We start from the raw sequence: 21,687 nt of genomic DNA on the forward strand, positions 1-21,687 counted from the left end.
ATGTCTACTTTTCTATTTAGATCTTTTTAATTCTAACAAAATCTTTGGATAGAATTCCGGCAGCAATTAAGTACTAAAAACATTTGATACTCGTCGGTGTATCGTAAAAATTCGTTTTAATGAAACAGAGTGATGAGTTTAAAAAATTTAAAAATAGTTTATTTACAAAACAGTAGATGTCGCAGTTCAATGTTAAAATTCTTAATGAATGGTATTTTTAAATATGCCTTGAGTTGGATAAAAATAAGTCAACGGAAACTCTCTACTGTTGAAAGCCGTTTGTTGTTGCCGGCTCCATTTCAACGTCATAATTTTGTAAACACTTCGTGAATTTAAGGTAGTCATTTAATTAGTTTGAACAAAAACAGGAGAACGTTTTTGTTTTTTAAGCACTGTCTGCTTATTTTTTTCTAAAATTTTATAGTTTGAAGATGAGTCGAAGACGGAACTACGATACTGACGACGATGGTTTGTCTTTTAATCAGTTACAATTTGTATTTAAGTTTCTTGTTTTCTTTAATATCTAAATAAGTGTGTATTTTAAATCTATGTTGCATTTATAATATGGTGTCTTTTGTCTTTTTTATATTTTTTGTTTGCTTTGGAATATTTATAAAATGTATGCGTGCGTTAATAAGAGTGAATTTTATAGCACATTAAGGCTATAAAATCTTGTTCATTTTACTCATAAATGTTAAAACTAATATTAATATTACTTTTCAAGCATTTTAGTTAAGAAGCAAAGTTCATGCCTGTTGGCAGCTTTTTTTCTTGTAGATTTACCATAACTTTTTACAAATCAGTTTTTTTATTTTTATTACAAACACTAAAGGCAAGAATGCTCCCTCGGTCCAAAGCACCCCCAAAGCCTCTTTACTTGGCCCCTGAACTGTTTAAAATATAACTAAAAATATCAACGAAAAAAATTATTATCTCAGCTACGCTCTGAAACAGAAGTGTACTAATCTATTTAGTTTACAGCGTTTCTCAAAATATCAAAATAAAAGTTCTTTTTAAACAATGTGACCGAGTTTGCTGAGAAATAAACTAAAAGAGAAAAAAAAATTTGCAAGTCAAAGATAAATAAGAAAAAGTATTATTTTAAAATTCTAGCAATAAACAGTTATTATATTAATCTGATACTGTATGAGTAACAAACTTTATTTTCTGAATAATAGTGAAACTTAACATTTAAGAGGAGTGTAAAATTTGTTTAGTTGTATGCCGATAAATTTATCATTAATTGTTTTGTAATCTGATAAATATATTTCTTTAAATTTATTTACATTTATTATTTATATTAGCTGAATATGAGAAGAAGATTTCGGTACCTTTCCATTTCGCTGGCATTAGCGATAAAGTTGCTAATGAAAAGTCGCAAATTTATGTAAATCCAGCTTTTTGTAAAATTTTTTTTTTGGTGATTTCTGTTAAAGAAAAACACTAAGGAAATAAAAGGAAAATAATAACAGAATTTACTTCTTCCAGTAAAATGGAAAAGTACCAAGATTAATTACACATGTGTAATTCAATCATTTTACTTTTAAAAAAAATCTAAATATTTCCCACATTTTAATTATTGCAGTATTATGTTACAACAACAACAGCGTTATGTAATATATACAATACCACCAGCTATGAGTTTTTAAAATTTTATGTAACTTATTGCATGAAAATAGTTTGTCATCCTTGCACAAAGAGTTACAAACATGTCATTCTGCAGTATTTTTATGGAATTCAATATTTTTTTTGTTAACACATAAAATATCTTTTTTCGTATCAAATCTAAACCTATTTAGTTGATCACCTCAAGTTGCAAGAAATTCTGCACATTCGTTACGTATTTGCACTCTATAGCTGCCTACTGATTTCCTGAATCTGTTTGAAATTGTTTTGTGAATTGATTCAGCAGACACACAAAAGTTTATCTTTTTAAAGAGGAAAACTTTGTGCTACAAAACCAGGAATTATATTCTATATTTGTTTAGGAAGGAATAAAGTGATATTTAACAAAAGCACAATACATTACAGTAAGCAACAGAGTTGTCAATGCCTCTAAATTTTTAAGAAAAGAATATTAAGATACTACAATATTAGACAGCTAAATTAACAATTTACTACTTCTAAATCTACAGTTATAAAAAAACAATATATAGGATTAAAAGTAATCAGAAAATAGTTATAGATTTGTGACATGTATAGAGCTGTTCACTTTTTTTTTTATTTGTCTCATTAATTTCAGAGGTAAATCAGTTAAAAACTGACAAAAACTTGTTCAGTCAGTTTTTTTCCCATCTTTAATGTGATAAAAAACCTAGCTTATATTATATTTAAATTGTATGAAACATTGTTTTTACTCTCAAATTATGAGCAAATATTTGTGGACACTGTTTTATCTATTTTTGAACAAAAAAGTTTCAAATTCTAACTTTTTCTGTATTGATGTTAACAAAAATAACTATGGACATGTAATCAAACTATTTTAATGAAATCTAATATTCTGTTAGTTGAACTTTAGAATGTCAAATCAAATTGAGAACCAAAGAATAAAAAAAACTGATAAAATCTAAGTTTTGGTGATAAGATTTAACTATCTAAGTGACAACTAGTTTGTTTTAAATTAGGGGTGCAGAACATGTGCCCCACAGATTAAGTGCAGCCCATCAGCTCTCAATGTGCAACCTACGAAAGTTGCTGGACATTAAAAAAAAGTTATACATATTTTTCTGAATATAAAGTAATTTAAAAATTTTGATTGCACATTTAAGTTTCTGGCAACCCAATCTTAATCGATGTAGTTTTTGCATTGCTTTTTCAGTGGTTATTGCTTAGAATTTCTTCATAAATTTAAAATTCTCGATATTTTTAATTGGACATTACATAATCAGGGGTCTGTCCAGACATTTTGTGAAAGGTCCGTTTTTTGTGAAATTGTGAAAAAATTACTCACATTCTTTCAACCAGGATCCGCTTTTATGAATTTGTGCAAATAGGGTCCGTTATTGCAAAAAAAAGAACTTTTTCAAGGAGTTTTTAAATTGTTAAGACACACAAGATTATGCTCAACACTGTAAAATTATAATTAAAAAAATTAAATTTTAAAAAATAAACAATAATTGCTGCTTCTAAATTAGGGATGCAACATATAAATATTTGGTATTTAGCCTATACTGCTGAACGCAGAACATTAATTTCGGACGACTAATGGAAGAATCGTCTGCCGAAGACAAAACTTAATTCGTTTACATCTATCTTTCTTGTTTTCTGCCCTGGAAGGGGTTTATTCGATTAACAAAATATTAATGAAGATAAACAAATTTGTGAAGGGTCCGATTAAAAGAAAAATCATTTTGTGAAGGGTCCGTTTTTAAGTTAAAATATTTTGTGAAGAGTCCGTTTTTATGAAAAGATATTTTGTGAAGGGTCCGTTAACGGACCCAAATTTCTTCTAAACAGACCCCTGATAATGCAAATGCAGTGCTTAGAACATATATAGGAAAATTACTGTAATTACCATAAACATGTCTGACTAAATTTTAGGGCATGTGGCTTTTCATTGGTTAATTTGCTGTGCAAGTGACCTTTCACTCAATGAGGTTTTACACCCCTATACTTAATATAATTGTTTCTTCTAATAATTATAAAGATATTTTTGTTTCAAACATCAAGTTTTACTTTTTTAAACATTATGTATTTGAAACAAAAATTTATAAACTTAAATTGCTTCTATTTTTTTAAACTTATTTTAAATATTTGATCTCATTTTTCAACAACATATTGTGTAAAACTTGATTGGTTTTTATCTAGATAACCACTCAAGAAAAAGAAGAAGATTCAGTGCTGAACCTAAAGAAATTGAAGATCGATTAGAGTCACTTATTGTTAGAGTTGGTGATAAGGTGATAAACTATTAATTTCGCTTCATATTTTTCTAAATTTATTATTTCACTTTTTGATTTCTTTCATTAGCAAATTAATACATATTGCATATTAGATGAGACAGTAGTTTTGCTGCCAACCTCAAAATTCAAAGATTGCAAGAAGTATATATATTCTGCACAACTTTCCATCTTAAAATCAAAATTGATTTTATTTTCTATTTTGGGAAATAAGCTTTGCAGAATAATAGAAAAGGATACCATATGAAAATATCTGCTGCATCTTTCAACATCATCAATTATTCATTTAATAGGACGTACCAAACAGGCTGTCTTAGAGGCTTTTACCAGGCTTGAGACATCTGCTGAAACATTGGGTTTTATTAATCAGGATAAGGCCAAATTTACGGTAGTCAGTTGTCAAAATTTTTAGGTTTGACCTCTCATAAATAGTGATTAAACATTTGATGGTGTCAGTTAGTTCAAGTGCTTAAGGACAATTGATACAATTAATAATGATATCAAAGCAAAAATTAGTAACTGGATAGCGATGGCTAATAGGTATTATTTTGGATTGAGAAATCAATTGAAATCAAAGATAATTTCTATTAAAATTAAGGCAAATTAATTTATATAATACTCTAATTTAACCTGTATTAGTTTATGGCAGCAAATGCTGGCCTTTAAATAAAACTGAGGAAAATTATCAACTAATATATGAAAGAAAAATACTCAGAGCTGTTGAAGAAAACAGTGTTTGGCGGATTTAGTACAATTTTGAATTAAACAAAATAATGTAAGCAAACTAACATAATCTCAGTTATTAAATCCTAAAGAAAGAGATGACTGAGTAACATCTATAGAGGGGATGATGATGACCCAGTTAAGAAGCTGACTGTTTACAACTTAACAAACAACCATTGAATGGGAAGCACCAGACACCAGATAAATTGATTCTGTGGAAAAATATCTCAAGAACATGGTAATCAATAAATAGAGTTGATTGGGCCAGATGGAGGCGACTAGTTGGGGCAGCTCTGACTTGTACTAAGCGGGCGTGTTGATGGAAGAAGTTTCGACAGCTTGAGCAGAGTTCAATTGCCATTGCTTCAAATTGAGACAAAACGTTAAATTTGGTGATGAAACGAGCTATCTTTCTTTCCAAAATGCGAGACCTACAAAATAAATCTTACATTAATTTTACTAAAATGTTTTTTTTTTTTCATTTGACTAATGTTTTTTTTTTTTGACAGTTTAACCAACATTGTCTTGAACAGTCAATTAAAAAAAAAAAAAGTAAGGCATGCTTTTAATAGCAATTTAAACTTTTGCAGAGTACATCATCTTTGGAAAGCAATCTTGAGGGTCTTGCTGGAGTATTAGAAGCTGATCTACCTACTTATAAAGCAAAGATAATGAGAATTCTCGGTGAATGGTATTTATTATTTCTATATTTCAGTAGTTCAGTTCATTGTTTATATTTCAGTAGCATTGTAATGTTTTCCAATTAATTTTTGTAATTCATCATTTAATAGCCATAATTTCATATGATAAAATAAAGTTTATTATTCAGTTATTTTTTTAATTACTAAATTTTGTACAACTTCACAGTTCCATATTGTTTTCTGCCTTAACAATATCACTTTACTGCTCCAAATTGATTCTGTTGTATTCGGTAGCATTGCTCCGATTTTGTGGCATTTGTTGTGATTTACAAACATTAAGATTGTGTACAGACTTGCTGCTTTGCCGGTTTTTATTTTTAATTTCCTACATAAACTCACTGCTTCATGGCTCCCTACGGCATTCAGGAGCATTAGCATTTGAGTAAATGCATTTATATAAAGAGAAAGTAGGACTAGTTTTGCTTTAAAACAAATCTTATTTTGCTTTAATCTTAACATCAAACAAACACAGTTTTCAGTGAGGGTATTTTATCTGAGCCGTAAATTGTCGGAAGAAAAGCTGTAATATTTACATTGTAATGATAGCCAAACATGCAATACGTAAATAAAGATAAAGGTCACACAAAATTGTAAACTTTAATTCTTTGGAAAAATGCTTGAATCATGGCTGATGTTGTTATTTTGGTCATTTCATTATTATTTGTTGCCCTTCCTGGTGGTTTTACGTTAGATTAAGTGAAACAAATGTTTAATAGTTCATCCCATCAAAATAAAGATTAACTGTATTCAGTATTATCTGGTGTAATTCTGTGACTCGAGGCGACTCATAATATTTTTAATTTACCATAATGGGTCAACTTTCTCCTGTACTTTTAATGGGGCCGCAAAGTAAACTATTTCCTCCATATTTATCATACAAATACACACTATTAGAGCAGTTTTAATAGTCATCAAATTTACTGAGGAAATTAGTGTTTTTATAAAAGTATATTTGGTGTCTAATATAACTGCATCAATTATGCTAATGCCAGTAGAGTCTAGTCTAAAAATTATGCTTTTTTGATGTCAGTAATTGCGTGGCGACTGTTTACAGTTTCCCATAATGAATAAGTACTTTTTCCCCATTAATATAACTTTTTAGCATATTTTATTTCATCTAGTACTTGTCACCAAAACGAATTAAGCAACATTGACTTCAAGGCTTGACGTTTTCCAATTTTTTATGCTCTCTTAAACAAATTTGCATAATTTCTTCAATAAATTTGCTTTTTAATGTTAGCATTTTTTTTATTCAATTAGTAACTACTACTAAAATCAATTATCATTCGCATAAATAATAGTGGAGTTTTTTTTCTGTCTTGTCCTTGAACTTATACCATTTCACAATTAATTTTTCTTTTCAGCATAAAGCTTTAATAGTTTTAATTACCATTGATTTTAAATTGTTTAGTTTTATAGTAACATATTCTAAAAGCATAACTATAAACAAAATAAACATGTGGTTTTGTGTAACCTTAGATATAATAAGATCAAGTAGTCCACCTATGCAATGATCACATTAATTATTTAGATATCGTGGCATAACAAATAAAAAATAATTAGGTTTCACACAATGCCTATTAAAGAACTTTTTTGATTTGTGTTATGTGCTAGAAACATCACTGATGTTATCTTTAAAATATTCGGCAAAATTGAATGTTCTATAGTTTAAGACAATAGCTTCTGCTAAACCAATGTATCTGAATTAAAAATAGAATTAAATTATTAAAAATTAGATTTTGTAATTTGTTTGCAACAGTATTAATTTAGCTTCATGTTGAACGAGGTTTTTTTTAGTGCCTATATTATGCCTGCAATCCGATATGCAGACACTGACACACAATTTCTTTATTATATATAAAATTTTTTTTAGGGGGCTGTAAATTTCATTTTTTGAAAGCTAAATATTTTATACTTTCTTTTAATTAGCCTAAGAATAATAATTAATTAAAATTAATAAAATGAAGTATTATTGACGGCAATTTAACTCTTACAATAAAATAAAAAATAATTATGATTTTAGACTTTTTTTTTGCTTTGATTATTTCTGTTATTCAATACAGAGAAACATAAGTCTTGGGTCATATTTCACTGTATACTAAGAATTAAGTTTGATGAGTGATAGTATTGCTTTTGGTTGAGCTGAAAATTATCTGGTTAGATCAAATGTTACTTGTAAAAATAATTTTAGTTTTTAAAAATATTAAAATTATGTATGTTCTACAAGCTTTTATTAATGTTTAGGTTACCTTTCGAACTTTAAAACAGTCATGCACTCGAATGGCCAGAAAAGCAATTTTCTTTTTGCTCCATACAATGATTAATGAGTATTTTTACTAGATACAGCGAATTTTTCGAAAAAAAAATTGTTTTCCAAAAAAAAAATTGAGATGAGAACTGAAGCACACAATTTTTATTTTAGTGTGACAAGACTACCTGAGAAAACTACTATCTACACTACTTTAGTTGGACTTCTCAATGTCAGAAATTACAATTTTGGAGGAGAGGTAACTTTTACTCATTTAATCACTTTGAACAAAACTTTCTTTTTTTGTTTAAATATATAATTTCTAAAATTTTCATTATTTTTGCTAAGGGACCAATTTTTTGGCTAATATTTTTATAAAAGCACTAATTTTGCAATTAGTATTAGAATTTTTATGAAAATATGCATTTTTTTCTACTAGAAATTTGTAAATATGACCCTTTTTCTACTAGTATCTTTTTAATAACATCCATTTTTCTGACAGTATTTTTGTAAAGATGTGAAGAATTTTGGTGCGCGTAATTTTGTGAAGATTTCTATTTTTCTGCTAGTGTTTTTGTGTAGGAGTCCTTTTACTAATAACATTTTTATAAATGTACCGAATTTGAAAGTAATATTTTTGTAAGTGTTGACAATAAATTTATTAAAATTCCTAAGTGTACAAATAAGATCCCTTAATGTACAAATCCCTTAGTTCCTTATTGTATAATTGAGAGTGTACTATAAATTTTTACAAATAACCTACATTTTTATTAATTTAGTATTTATTTTACAAAAAATGCCACTGAAAATTTCAAGGGACTTAAATAGTTCATTAAATTTTTCAAATTTTAGTTTGTTGAGTTGCTAGTCAAAATATTACGAGAATCTCTGAAAGCAAGGCGATTTGAAGAAGCTCGTGTGACGGTAAGACATGTTCCACTCTCCATGCCTCTCTTAATTTTAGTTTCATTGTTTTTTTTTTATTTATTGAAAATTTTTTCCCCACATAGGTTAGATTTCTTGCTGATTTGGTTAACTGCCATGTTATATCTGCAGGTTCAATGATTAATTTTCTGCAGACATTAGCTGATGTAAGCGGTGAGACGGGTATTCCTCAAGTAAGTTAAAACTAGCACAATTCTTAAAATGTTTTCATTAAATGAAATTACTTTTAATAAAATTAGTTCTTAAATTGGCTAATTTAATTTGAATAAGTTTCTTAAAAAGAAATTGCTCTTATTAAAATTACTTCATAAATTAGCTCATGTAAATGAATAGTTTATATATACATTTTAGTTTAAATTTTTGTGTGTAAAATGTATTATATTTAGACTTTTACATTTATTGTTTTGTTTGAATATTTTATTATGCAGAACAGATTTGATAAGCCAATAGAAATCCTGTAAAAAAATATAATAAATGTAGTGTTTTGTAGACAATATCACTTCACAATGTAATAAGTCTATTGAATTATTTTGTACAGTTCGCTCAACTAACCGATTTTTTAAAAAAAAATAAATATTACATACATTTTCCTAATTTTAATTTTCCTAATTTTTTAAGAAACATGCAAAAATTGTAAGTAAATATACTAATGTAAATAAATTTTAAGCCTTTTGTTGAGTTACTGATTATTTGTAGTATTTAGTTGTTCATAGTTCCATTACTGCTTAATTCTATAGATGTTAGGGGTTACTCTGTAATTTGATACTTACATGGCTCTTATTTTTAATAATACAAATTTTTTGTTATATTTAATGAAAATTAATGAATCTTTTCTCATTAAACAGGTTCGAGCTGATTTCTATGTATACACAGTATTGTGTGCTCTTCCTTGGGTAATTATAAAATTTTAAATTATTCTTACATATATTTTTTTTTTGTTATTGAACTTTAGCTATTTGTTGAATGTTTGACCATCAGAGGTCAAGGATCTAATAAATTATTTAAAGGTATATGATTTATTAATCCCTTGACTTTTTTGATGCATTGCAGAGTAACATGAGACCATTAGAAATGTAATTAGACCATTAGAGGTTAAAATATTCATGCATAAATCATATGTATGATTTATGCATGAGAATCATCTTTTGACCTCCAATGATTTATTAGTCTTTTAATCTTTAAATGATCTATTAGTCCCTTAACATCTGATGGTCCAATTAAATTTTTAATGGTTAAGCATTCAACAATTAGACAGTAATAATTTATTAATTGATTATTATTAGGTAAGTGTAGTACTGATTAGTAATATAATATACCTATGCTATGACTGGTAGGTATATGTTTATTATATTATGAATATGATTATTATATTTATTAATTATCTAGGGTAAAGGATTTATTTACTAACATGAGACTATTAAAAATTCAACTAGATCATTAGGGTTCAAGATATTATTAAATCATTTTTAAATGAATAATTTATAATCCTCTGACTCCATGATAAATTTTAGACTAACACAATGTTTTAGACAACATCTTTTAAAATTTTACAGGATTTTTGTTTTAAATTATTTTAAACTGCTATATTTTATTTTTTGTTCATTATTTGCTCTATTTTATGTTTTTATTCTTGCTTTAGTATAAACCAAAAGCAAAAAGGATTAAAATAAGAAAATACACATAGACTGTAAAAGTTTATATGTATGTATTTTATATGAATTAAAGTTTAAAAGTTGAAGAGTTATCAATAGCCTCTGAAATTGAGTTCCATTTCACAATATTCTATATTTAGATCTAGATATTAAATGAAAAAAATAGCAAAGTTTGTTGTGAAAGTCTTATGCAATCAGTTTTGGTTTTTCAATATCAGTGTTTAAAGGTCACGAAATGGTTTTAAATTCCATTAATTGAATAATTTAGTATTTTAGATTATTTAGTATTAATCGAATAATTTAGTACTTTTGTTTATATTTCCATTGTATTTTTTTTACTTGTTATCAGTTAATATCTTTAATTATTGTTTGTTTTCATTTATTCTTTAGGTGGGTAGAGAACTGTATGAAAAGAAAGATAATGAGTTAGACCATTTATTGAGGATGATTGATGATTATATTAGGTTTGTAAATGTGAATTTTATTATATATTGAGTTTCCTATTTTATGCTTTTTTTATTTCATTAATTTTTAATGTATTTTATTATTTTTTTAAAACATATTTTAGCAAACGACACAAAGTTCATTTACCATCATTAAAAGTGTGGCAAAGTAATATACCACAAGTTCAAGAGGAGGTGAGTTTTCTTATAAATCTTTAAATAAATAATATTCCTAACTTAATGTATTAAAATTTCTGATGTGATTATCATATTATTACTGTGTATCTTAATGTTCTTGTAAAATGTTGATTTTTTTTAAAAAAATGTCTAAATTTTGAGAATTTAATAGTGTTTAAACACGTTGGGTTTTTGTGTTGATGCTTAAAACAAAGAAAATTTTGTTTTTGTGTTTTATAAACTAATATTTTCACTTTATTGTATGATTGATATAATAAATTTTTAACGATTCTGTAATTTATAATACCAGGGTTTGTTATTGCCCTAATTTCCTGTTATAAAATATTCTGTCCTTATTTGTCCTAATATTCGTAATTTTTTTGTTTGTTCAGAACATACCATTTTGATTAACACACAATTTTAAAAGGATAATTTGGATTTTTTAAAATTCATTCACCGCAAATGAAATAGGAAAAGCTAGATATAAATGTCAAAACTAATTAGTAGTATTCAAAACTAGTATTCAAAAAGTATTTTTCTTTAAATGAAAAGGAGTTAGCTAGAAAAATGGAAATTTTTCTTTATCTTTCCTTTTATACCAGTGGAAGAAATTATTGCTATTTTTACGAAATTATATATTTTATATTTTTCCCACCTTTTCATCATAAGTCAATAACAGGCATTTGACCCCAAGGTCATTCACATTTGTCTCACACATGGCAGGCTACCATAGAAGAGCAAACTTTTTGAAAGAAATAAAACCTTTTTGTTTCATATCTTTCTGTTTAATTTTTTTAAAAAGTTTTGGAAAGCTTAAATTTTTTTTAATGTGCTGCATGAAACAAAATTTTTATAAATGTAGATTACACCAATTTTTTTAGCCCTTTGTTTCCTTTCCTTAAAAATTAAACTAGTATGAATGTATTAAACCAAAATTGGTCCTGATTTCTTTTTGTAAAATGTTGTCCTGATTTTTATTTTGAACCACTACAAAGCCTTAAACTATTAAAAATTTTTACAAAGTATTCTGTATTAATCACATTTATTAAATATTTTTCGAACCCTTATTGAAAATGAAAAAAAAAAAACTATGCACCTTAGCTGGAATATTAATATTTAAATAAGAAAAAGTTTCCTAACTCTGAATAAGCAATATTAAGATCAAGACATTAAAATAATTAAATTTATTATCTGTATTTGTACTAACATACTAATAAAAACTGGTAGAATCGCCGTTCGCTTCCCTTTTCAGTATCATTCTGAAATTATTTGGTTTTTGGATGATTTTAGTCTCTCTTTTTTATTTATTGGTCTCAATAATGATTTGTCAGTTAAGGAAGGTTTTTATTTAAATTGTTTTGTTACATTATATATATATTATAATATCTAAATATACATTAGAGCAAACGCAAATAAAACTGGCTGCACATTTTTGTTTTATTGTTATTTTTTTTAGCTTTTATCTGGGATTAAACTGAGTTCTAAAGTTCCTGATGTAAAAAGGCAAAATAACATTTAAATAAATAGGAATATGAGTTCATATACTATTTTAGATGCCTTTGATGCATTACATTTTTATTTATCAACAAATTACAAAATTTATTTATGAGAAATTCAGCATTAACACACTACACATATCCTTTGAGTTTTGAAATGAAATAAGTCATCCTCATACAGATATCAATTTATTTCAAAGTTATTAAATTAAAATTTAATTAATAATTCTACTTAATCACAGGGGGAAAACAAGCTTAATGTGACAGTACAGACCCAATATAAAAGTGGGGAGGGTGGTGTAAAATAAACTGCACTAATAAAAAGAAATATTAAAACTTATAATAATTTCAACATTCTAGCCATAATTTTTTTTTTTTTTGTAAAAGTTTTTTTTTTTTGAATGGAATTTTACAAAATTCCTAAACAAAAACGTCATGTTCCATTTTTGAATTTTTAAAAAACGCTAAGCTAGTGGAAACATTGTCTTTTATTGGATATGATTACTATTATTTATAATTATACACTGTTTTAATGAGCCTTTTATTAACTTGTTTGTCTTTTCATTTCAGTACCTGGATTGTTTATGGGCCCAAATCAATAAACTGCGATCAGACAAGTGGGTAGAACATCACATATTACGACCATATCTTGCATTTGATGGCGTGCTATGTGAAGCTCTTCAGCATAGCATTCCTGCCATGGTTCCTCCTCCCCACCAAGATGGCTGCTCCTATCCTTTCCCATCTGTTGTATTTCGACTCTTTGACTATACAGACTGTCCTGAAGTAAGTTTATAAAAAGATTAGAGCGAGAGAATTCTGATTAAATTGATAAGAAAATTTAAATAGAACAATAGAAACATGAATGTAATACAGGTCAGTCCTGCAAACATCAGTGCAGGGTCCCACTGGATTGCATTTCCTACTACTTCTGTCTAAACTATTGTTACCATATTTTTCAGGTTGTGGCTCCTCCTAATAATTTGTAGGACAACTATTGGTTTTCTGATTTTAACTAAAGTTCTTATGATTATCTTTACTCCATAAGTTTTCAGATTTAATGCACTACTTTCTATTTTATCTTTATGTTACTCACATTTTATTATTTCAGAATATTTTAAATGTTTCATAAGATAGTGAATTCTTCACTTTAGCTCTTATTAAATGTTTAAAGAGCTTGCTATAATTAACATTAGTGTTAAATTCTGTTAACAAAACAGGTTTCTAACAATAACAAATAAATAAACTATGCAAGTACATTTGTAAAAGTTATAAGGTTGTAAATTTGAATGTTTGTAGGTTATGTATAAGCTTAATAAAATTGATATGAAAAGCAACTATTTTAAATTGCTTGCATTTCAACTTACAAACTTTTGTTTTAGAATTAGTTATTATATTTACGTACATCATTTAAATTGATATTCCCAAATAAAACAGCGTTTAAAGTACATTATTTACATTAGGCTAAATTTTCTAATCATAATTTTTTTTTTATTCACATTTTCACTCTTATTATTTTATGCAGATATTTTTTCAGTCTCTTTCCAGTTTTTTACCCTTTGGATTATCGTTTAAAACTATTATTTTTACTTTTTTTTAGCATGTTTTCAATAAAATTATTGATAAAAAGTTATCAACTAAATATTAATTAAAAATAAGGTTTTTATGTTATTTAAGAAAAGTTTTTTTTAAATCATTTTTTTGTAAATGACTTCATGTAGCTAAGTTTTATTAAGAATAATTTATAAATGTTTTCCAAGTTCAAATAGTGTTAACTTAATAGTATTTATGTAGTGTAGATATTATTTATAATTTGTTTTGTATGTTTAATGTTTGCAATTGTGTCATATTTAGGGTCCTGTGTTACCTGGTGCTCATTCAATTGAGAGGTTTTTAATTGAAGAACAAATTCGACGAATCATTGAACAAAATGTCTTATCTAGAAAAGATTGGTAAGTCTTTTGTTGAAATTAATAAATTTTGCCCAATTAGGATGTGCATTGAAATGTGAATATTTTTGAAGCTTAAATATCTGTAAAATTTATAAATACACCTTTTATGATAGTTAGTAATAAGCCATTTTTTCCAATGAAGAAGATTTGTAATTAATTGAGATTAATTAGTTAAAAGTAATTCATAGTGAAAGAGAAAAAAGTGAAATGTAAATTAATATTTTGTTTATACATTATGACTATACATATATTATGACTTTTATATACACTTAATATTTTGTATTGCTTTCGTCATACAGATGACATTTTATTCTTACATTGATTAAGAATAAGTAATTTGTTGAAACAAATGTGTGACAGACTCAGAAAATGAGAGATAGATGAATGATATTTCACTGAACAATGGACAATATTAAATATTTTCTTTAGTCTAACATATTTAAAACTTTAATTGTGTTTAATTTTTCTTTTCTTTATTTTTTAGTGCTGCTATTCTCTTAAGCTATCCTGGAAAACACAAGATTCCTCTTGAATATGTCATTGTTGAGGTAGAGTTATTTCATACAATTGCTTTAATAATTGATGTATTTGAAATGAATAGTCCTAAGAATAATTAAATTTTGCTTTTTTTCAAAATAAGTTATTGAATTTTTTTTTTAGAAGTAAATCATTGGATTTTGCTTCAACATTATTAAAATATGTCAAATATTTTTTTTCTTCTCTTAAATATCAAAAGCGAACAAAATTTCTCTTTGATGTCATTTCAAAGAAAAAATACCTTATTATTTTAATATCTCTATATTAATTTAAATCTTGATTCATAGTTAGTTCTTAATCGGTAAGAAAATAATAACTTCTGATGTTTTAGTATTGAATTAATGAAATATGCGTTTTAATAAAGAGTTTTCTTTTCTTAATGTTAAAATTTTATACCATTTCAATGCATTTTTTAAAACTTGTTTAACATATGATTTAACCAATGAATTTTGGTAGAATAATGATATATATTTATTTAATAAGTGTCAATTTGTTATTAAAAGTATCCCCAAAATTATGATTTTAAAAATGATGAACTCAAGAAAACTATTTTTATATATTAGACTCATGCTTTCAATTGCCATTTTAATAGTTTAGGCAACCATTTAATATATATTTATAATTATTAAGTTTGTAATATAAATTCCTAATATATTTTAAAGTGAGAGAATAATAAATCAATTTATTATTTCTTTCTTTTTTAATCTTTGTTTTAATTTCAGGTTCTATTAGGGGAAATTTTCAAATTACCTGTTTCAAACTATCGTGAGGTCTGCTTAGGTTCACTTTTTCTTGAACTATGTAAACTGCAACCTAGTACAATGCCACAAGTTGTATCCTTTCAAGTTGCTTTCTTTCCATTATTAGTGTTTGATTTTAATTGGCAAGCATGCAATTATATAGTGTTATTAGCTAAAATAGTTAAAACACTGCATCTTCCCTCTCTGTTATTCAGTTTATCATGTTTCACATTAACCAAAATTTCAATATTTTTTTATAAGAATTTACAACGCAACCAAAATTATTATCAACAATTAAATATATATTTGATTAACTTTCTGATTACGTTTGATTTACTTTCTGATGATATTTAATTTATTTTTGAATTTAATTTTAAGTTGCATGAGGGTAGTTTTGTTGGAATTAAAGTGTAATTTTTTGAGAAGTTACCAATTTAATATAAAATATTTTTTCTTTTTTAACTCTCTGGACTGCAATATCAGGTTTATGATTCATAAATGAATTGCAGGAATTATAGGTCACTTTTATGTGTTTAAGATTGACACATGAATTCTTAACTTTCCAAATGAATTAAAATTAATTTCTGAATATATTAAAATTCAAAATTAATTTCTGTAATAATAGTAGCAATACCATTAAATTACAAATTGAATTTTAGCTGTTTATTAATAAATGACTTTTATCAGAAGTATTTATTTATTCAGTTTAATATTTATATTTTTTTTATGAAACTGATTACTGTGTTTTTCCTTCTTTTTTTAAGCATAATTGTTCCTGGTTTTGTAATAGATTAAACTGTTTCTAATCAGTATTTTAACAGTGTAGACATTAAAAAAGAAGTTAATATTTGTTATTAACTAAAAAAATTATAGAAGTTTTTTTTCAATATGTCTGTGTACTTAAATATTATTTTGATTTTGTACTATAGGTCTATTATTTTAAACCGTTGTTTGAATCATAGATTTTCTTAACTTTTACATAGCTAGCTCAAGCAGTGGAATTAATTTATGAAAGATTAGATACAATGAACATTGATTGTATAAATAGGTCAGTTTATTATTTTTTACGAATTTAAGAATATTCAGAATTTTTTAAATAGTTTTTTGTCAACATTTTTCTATTCAAGTGTATTTTAATTAATTAAAGCTAAATTTTTGGCTATGATAGTTAATAAATTTTTCAGCTAGATAAATGTAAGCACCTAATCGGCAACATTTACAGTTCTTGGGGCTTTATCTTTTAACAGCTATGATAAGAATGCCCACATAATTTAGTACCCAGTTGGATAATGGGAAAATTTTGATTTTGTTTTGCAAAATAATATAATAAGTTTTGTTTGGTTATTATAAATTAATGAATAATTAATATTTATTGCAATTACATGTCTCTATTATTTCAGATTTTCAAGTTGGTTTGCTTATCATTTAAGCAATTTTCAGTTTCGTTGGAATTGGGATGACTGGAATGACTGTATTAGTATGGACCCTTTACATCCAAAACCTGTGTTTGTTAGAGAAACTCTGCATAAAGCTTTAAGGTAAATAAATCAACTATTCAATTAAAATACATATTCAAGATAATGTTGACTGATTCTATCTGTGTCAAAATCATTCCAGGGAAAAAAAAATTAAATTAATTACTTTGTTAGCTGTATGGAAATAAGATAATAATCTTTTAAATTATCTGAGAGTAGCAAAATTCAGAACAAAATGATTCAAAATGCAAAAAATATTTAAAAGTAATTTTTTTTGTATTTTTTTTTTAATTCAGTAAATTATTTCCTATTGTGTAGAATAAATGTCTGTAACATTTGATATAATTTTATGTTTTAAAATCCTTTACAATTAGTAGATTAGTTATCAAATAATTAGTTAATTATGTATCAAATTATAACAAATTGCTCAGACTTTTGTTCTAGATTAATAAAAGAATAATTTATGGAATTAAGGAGAAAAAAATTAATTTAAGGAATAAAAAAAATTAAGTAATTCTTGCAATATTGCTCCAAAAACCTGCTTTTTTTGTTTAAAAATAATTTGTGCAGTGTTTAAATTGTTTTGAATATGAAGGCACCTATTCTTCATGCTTAGCAACATTTTGCAAAATCAAGCAGTTTTAATCACTGTATTCATGTTAATTATATAGCAGGATGTATGCTTATTTCTTTCTTAATGTATGCTTCTCCCCTAGACTTTCTTATTATCAAAGAGTGGCCGACTTAGTGAAGGAAGGTTTTTCTAATCTTGTTCCTTTGAGACCTGTGACTTCTTTCAAATATGGACAAGAAGGGGCTGGTGAGATTTTTAATTCACTTTTAGATTAGATATTGCATTCAAGTTATGATTTTAAATTTTGATTATCTATTTAATGATATTTTATGTGTAGAGTTGTTTTTGTTGTGAAAAAAAAAACTAATATTTATTTGGCATTTTTGTCCAAAATTATTGTTTAAGTGTTTAAATTATTAAATTATTTTATGGTAAGCTGCAAGATATTAACATAAGTGAGAATTTTAAGGTTTGTTTTGGAAATGCATTCTGTTCCAGTGTACTCCATTGTGTTCACCACTATCAAACTCAATACTTGTGTTTGATCAACCAATCAAACATTTTGACCTTTATTATGCTATGAATAGTAATATTTGATTATATATGACAGAAGATATCAAATTATGAATTACTATGCATGCTACAGAATTTGTTAGGATGGCTGTAAGTCATTTTTGACAACTTTTCCAGACTTGGTGTAAATTTTTATTTTTATATTCAAACTTGTAACTTTTTTTTATTTAATTTATAAATTTATTAATTTGTATATGATAAATATTGTTATACATAGGATATAAACAAATAATATAAATAAATTAGATATGTATATAAATGTGTAATAATCATTAAATAATGGGTTAAATTTCTGGTAAAAAAAATATTTCGATTTGAAATTATAATTCATATGTCATTTTTTTACCATTTGGCAAAGTTCTCGTATAAATAATATTTTAATGTGCATAAATAAGGAATAACTAAAACACTCTTTTTGATTTCTGATAAATTTTGTTTCTGGAAAAACAGTAGGAAAAAATCCTGTGGGCAAAAACAGTTAAGTTATAACAATTCTAAAATATTTTTTAGAATTGTTAAAATTAGTGAGCTATAAAATTAGTGAGTAAGAATCAGGGGGAAAGGTTAACTGAATTTGTTTGTTTTAATTTTATCTTTTATGAAATCATCCAAAGTCTACATTATATCAGTTAATATTTTGTATTTTTGACTTATTTTCATGAAAAAATACCATTTTATTTATTTATTTACTAGAAAACTTAGGACATGAGTTTTTTTTAAAAAATTAGTTTTTTAAATACGACTTTCTTCTCTGGTCACAGTACACTGATTGATAAACACTGAGTAAATGCAATGCTGTATCAAAATTAATATTACATTTTGATAAATATTTTTTGTTGTTGTTGTGTAAAATAAGTATTTTCCAAACCAAAAACTATTTTGGAATAGTCAGTTCAAGTCAAAATTATGTGGGATTTGTAAACATGTTGAATATTTTTGATAAAAAAAGAAATAAGGCACAATTTTGCAAAATTTTCAGAAGTGTTGCCAGGCACTGTTGCAGCTCAGCAGTTGACAGGTGCACTGAAAGAGAGGTGCACTGCAGAAGAGGCCTTGTTGCTTATCAAAGACTTACCAAATCCTCTTCAAGAAGATGATGGTATATATTTCTTTTTTTCTTTTGTGTTGTTGTTATCTGATGCAAGATCTAATATGATCTTGAATTTCAAATGCAAATTTCAGTTAAATGTTTCGAAAAAAAATCTTAGTTTAATCTTTCTATATTAGGAAATTGAAAAGATGTCTTAACTTGAAATTGCTGAGATTTGTAGAAAAAAGTATATTAAGTACAATGGAATAAAATGGGATAGTTCAGAAATAATCAACTGTTAAATATGTAAAAAAAAAAAAAAACATAAAATGCAATAACTGATTTAAAATATGCTGTGCTGAAAGGCCATTTTCAAAAAAAAAAACTTATTGTTTGTTCTAAATTCTAATTTGTGCAAAAGTTTCTGCAATTATTAAACTTCACCACAAAACTAAGTATTTTAAAAATCTCTGAACTCAAGAGATAAGAACTATTTCTAATGGCATACCTGCAAGTTCTGTTTTGTTTTCCATGTTTTTTTTTTAATTGTTTTGTTTTCCATGAAAAAACTGCCATATGAAGACAGAAACTTGCATGAAAACTAATCTATACCTCTAAATATGCTTATTAAGTTTATTATTATGTTATTTTGGTAATTTGCTTAATTGCATAATCTTGTTTATCATTTCTTCTTATCATACTTCTTTTTAAAAAATAAAATTTAAAAGTAATTTTGTTTTTAGTGCTAAAATTACAATGAAGTGCTATAACCAAACAAGTAAAATAAATTTGAGCTATTTCAGTATAAAAGTTAGAGCATAAGATATTTATTTTTTATATATATATATATATATATATATATATATATATATATATATATATATATATATATATATATATATATATATATATATATATATATACAGGGTTCCCACGGTCCTTGAGAGTCCTTGAAAGTCCTTGAATTTTTTTTTGCTAAATTTAGGTCCTTGAAAGTGCTTGAAAAACGTCTTAGGTCCTTGAAAAACTTGATAGGTCCTTGAATTTGTCCAATACTGCCGGCGGCCCCTTTTATAAAACCAGGGGTCGCATTCCCCCTAAAATTCATAAAATTCCTAAAAGTATGTGCAAACCCTAAAATTCCTAAAAATCTGATAAAATTTTGTTGGTGTTCCTAAAAAATTAGAGTTATAGGCTAAATATAAATAAAAAAGCAATAATCTAAAATATAAGAATTTAACTACGTTAATTAAAACTGTTTTAATTTTGCCACATGGGAATTCTGATCCTGAGAGAGGTTTTTCGATAAATAAAGCAATGCTTAATGTGAGTCAGCATGAGTATACTATTATGTCGCTTAGACTAATCAAAGATACCATTCGAAATTATGGAGGAGTGTTGAAGATCACCACAACACTATTGAGGGCAGTAAAAGAATCTCACAAATCATATCAAGAATATTTTAGAAAAATGATCATGATTAATTTGTTTTTCTCTAACTTCCAATATAAATTGCTGATTTGAAATCTAATAATATCACAATAGTTTTTCTTAATAAAGTAAGGTAATAATAAAGTTTTGATTAAGAAGGTAAAAATTAAATAAAAATCCAAGTTGGTGTTAATTTATTTTTTCTCTTGATTTATTCTCACTTTTGCCTGTTCCTGAATTATGCACTTAATTTCTGATAGGTAATATGTAAACTTGAAATTTCATTTTTGCACTTTAGAGTTTTCATTCTTGACTTAATAAATTTCAGAGCTTTATTTTATGGCTTGCAACTATTTATGATATGTGTGGATGAATTGTAATAATCTTCTGTTATGCAATAAACTACCGTGTGATCTGTTTTTATCCTAGCAAAATCATATATTACCCCTAAAATTTACCTAAAATTTTTTGAAAAAAGTTCCTAAAATTACCCTAAAATTTTAAAAAACTTTGCTGCTACCACTGTAAAACACCCGCGGATCTTTCTCGTTCTTTCTGTTTTGTTCCCGAGCTCTCTCACGTGGTTTTTAACGCCACCGTTTCTAACCGAGCCTAGCGTCTTGGTGTCTGCTAAGCGCGCGGAGCACAGCAGACAATCAATGCGTTCGGGGCGAGACTCCACTTCATCTTCTGTCGCATATGCTTAGATCTTCTTTTTTCTTATCGAAGCTGGAATACTCTCGAATTTCGTAACAATATGTACCTTGTAGTTTTCAATAAATTTGACGTTTTACCATCCGCACTTGTCCTTACGTTTGCGTCATTTCAAAACTTTATTGTAAAGCGTATTCGCAAAGGCACGGCCTCGTATTTGTGTTATGTAGTTTAGACTAGTTATGCCTGGGAAGTGCTATTTTAATCCCCAATGGATGAATAATCAAGCTTATAAAGAATGGATTTTATCGATGCCCAAAAAGAAGTTCAAAGCCAAGTGCCGATTATGCATGAAGGAGATCGATATCGCAAAAATGGACGAATCTGCTCTGAAATCACACATGAAAGAAAGGTAAAACAAAAAAGCAGTCTCATGC

The 21,687-nt window shown here is 26.4% G+C and overlaps 1 protein-coding gene across 1 annotated transcript in view; it reads left to right on the plus strand.

Moving 5' to 3' along the window:
- The first annotated feature begins 230 nt into the window (after window positions 1-230).
- Cbp80 (Nuclear cap-binding protein subunit 1) overlaps window positions 231-21,687 on the plus strand; it is a 36,023-nt gene continuing 14,566 nt past the window's right edge. The window contains exons 1-17 of the mRNA XM_087159003.1: window positions 231-468; window positions 3,808-3,899; window positions 5,213-5,313; window positions 7,746-7,830; window positions 8,424-8,495; window positions 8,582-8,689; window positions 9,362-9,409; window positions 10,559-10,632; window positions 10,737-10,806; window positions 12,855-13,070; window positions 14,139-14,236; window positions 14,721-14,784; window positions 15,496-15,606; window positions 16,497-16,561; window positions 16,914-17,051; window positions 17,705-17,808; window positions 19,115-19,234. Coding sequence (XP_087015129.1) covers window positions 432-468; window positions 3,808-3,899; window positions 5,213-5,313; window positions 7,746-7,830; window positions 8,424-8,495; window positions 8,582-8,689; window positions 9,362-9,409; window positions 10,559-10,632; window positions 10,737-10,806; window positions 12,855-13,070; window positions 14,139-14,236; window positions 14,721-14,784; window positions 15,496-15,606; window positions 16,497-16,561; window positions 16,914-17,051; window positions 17,705-17,808; window positions 19,115-19,234 — 1,603 coding nt within the window. The 5' untranslated portion in view covers window positions 231-431. The remainder of the gene's footprint in view (window positions 469-3,807; window positions 3,900-5,212; window positions 5,314-7,745; window positions 7,831-8,423; window positions 8,496-8,581; window positions 8,690-9,361; window positions 9,410-10,558; window positions 10,633-10,736; window positions 10,807-12,854; window positions 13,071-14,138; window positions 14,237-14,720; window positions 14,785-15,495; window positions 15,607-16,496; window positions 16,562-16,913; window positions 17,052-17,704; window positions 17,809-19,114; window positions 19,235-21,687) is intronic.

Source organism: Parasteatoda tepidariorum, chromosome 3 (genome assembly GCF_982258835.1).
Source record: "Parasteatoda tepidariorum strain Cologne lab strain chromosome 3, Ptep-v5.0, whole genome shotgun sequence".
Taxonomy (NCBI): domain Eukaryota; kingdom Metazoa; phylum Arthropoda; class Arachnida; order Araneae; family Theridiidae; genus Parasteatoda; species Parasteatoda tepidariorum.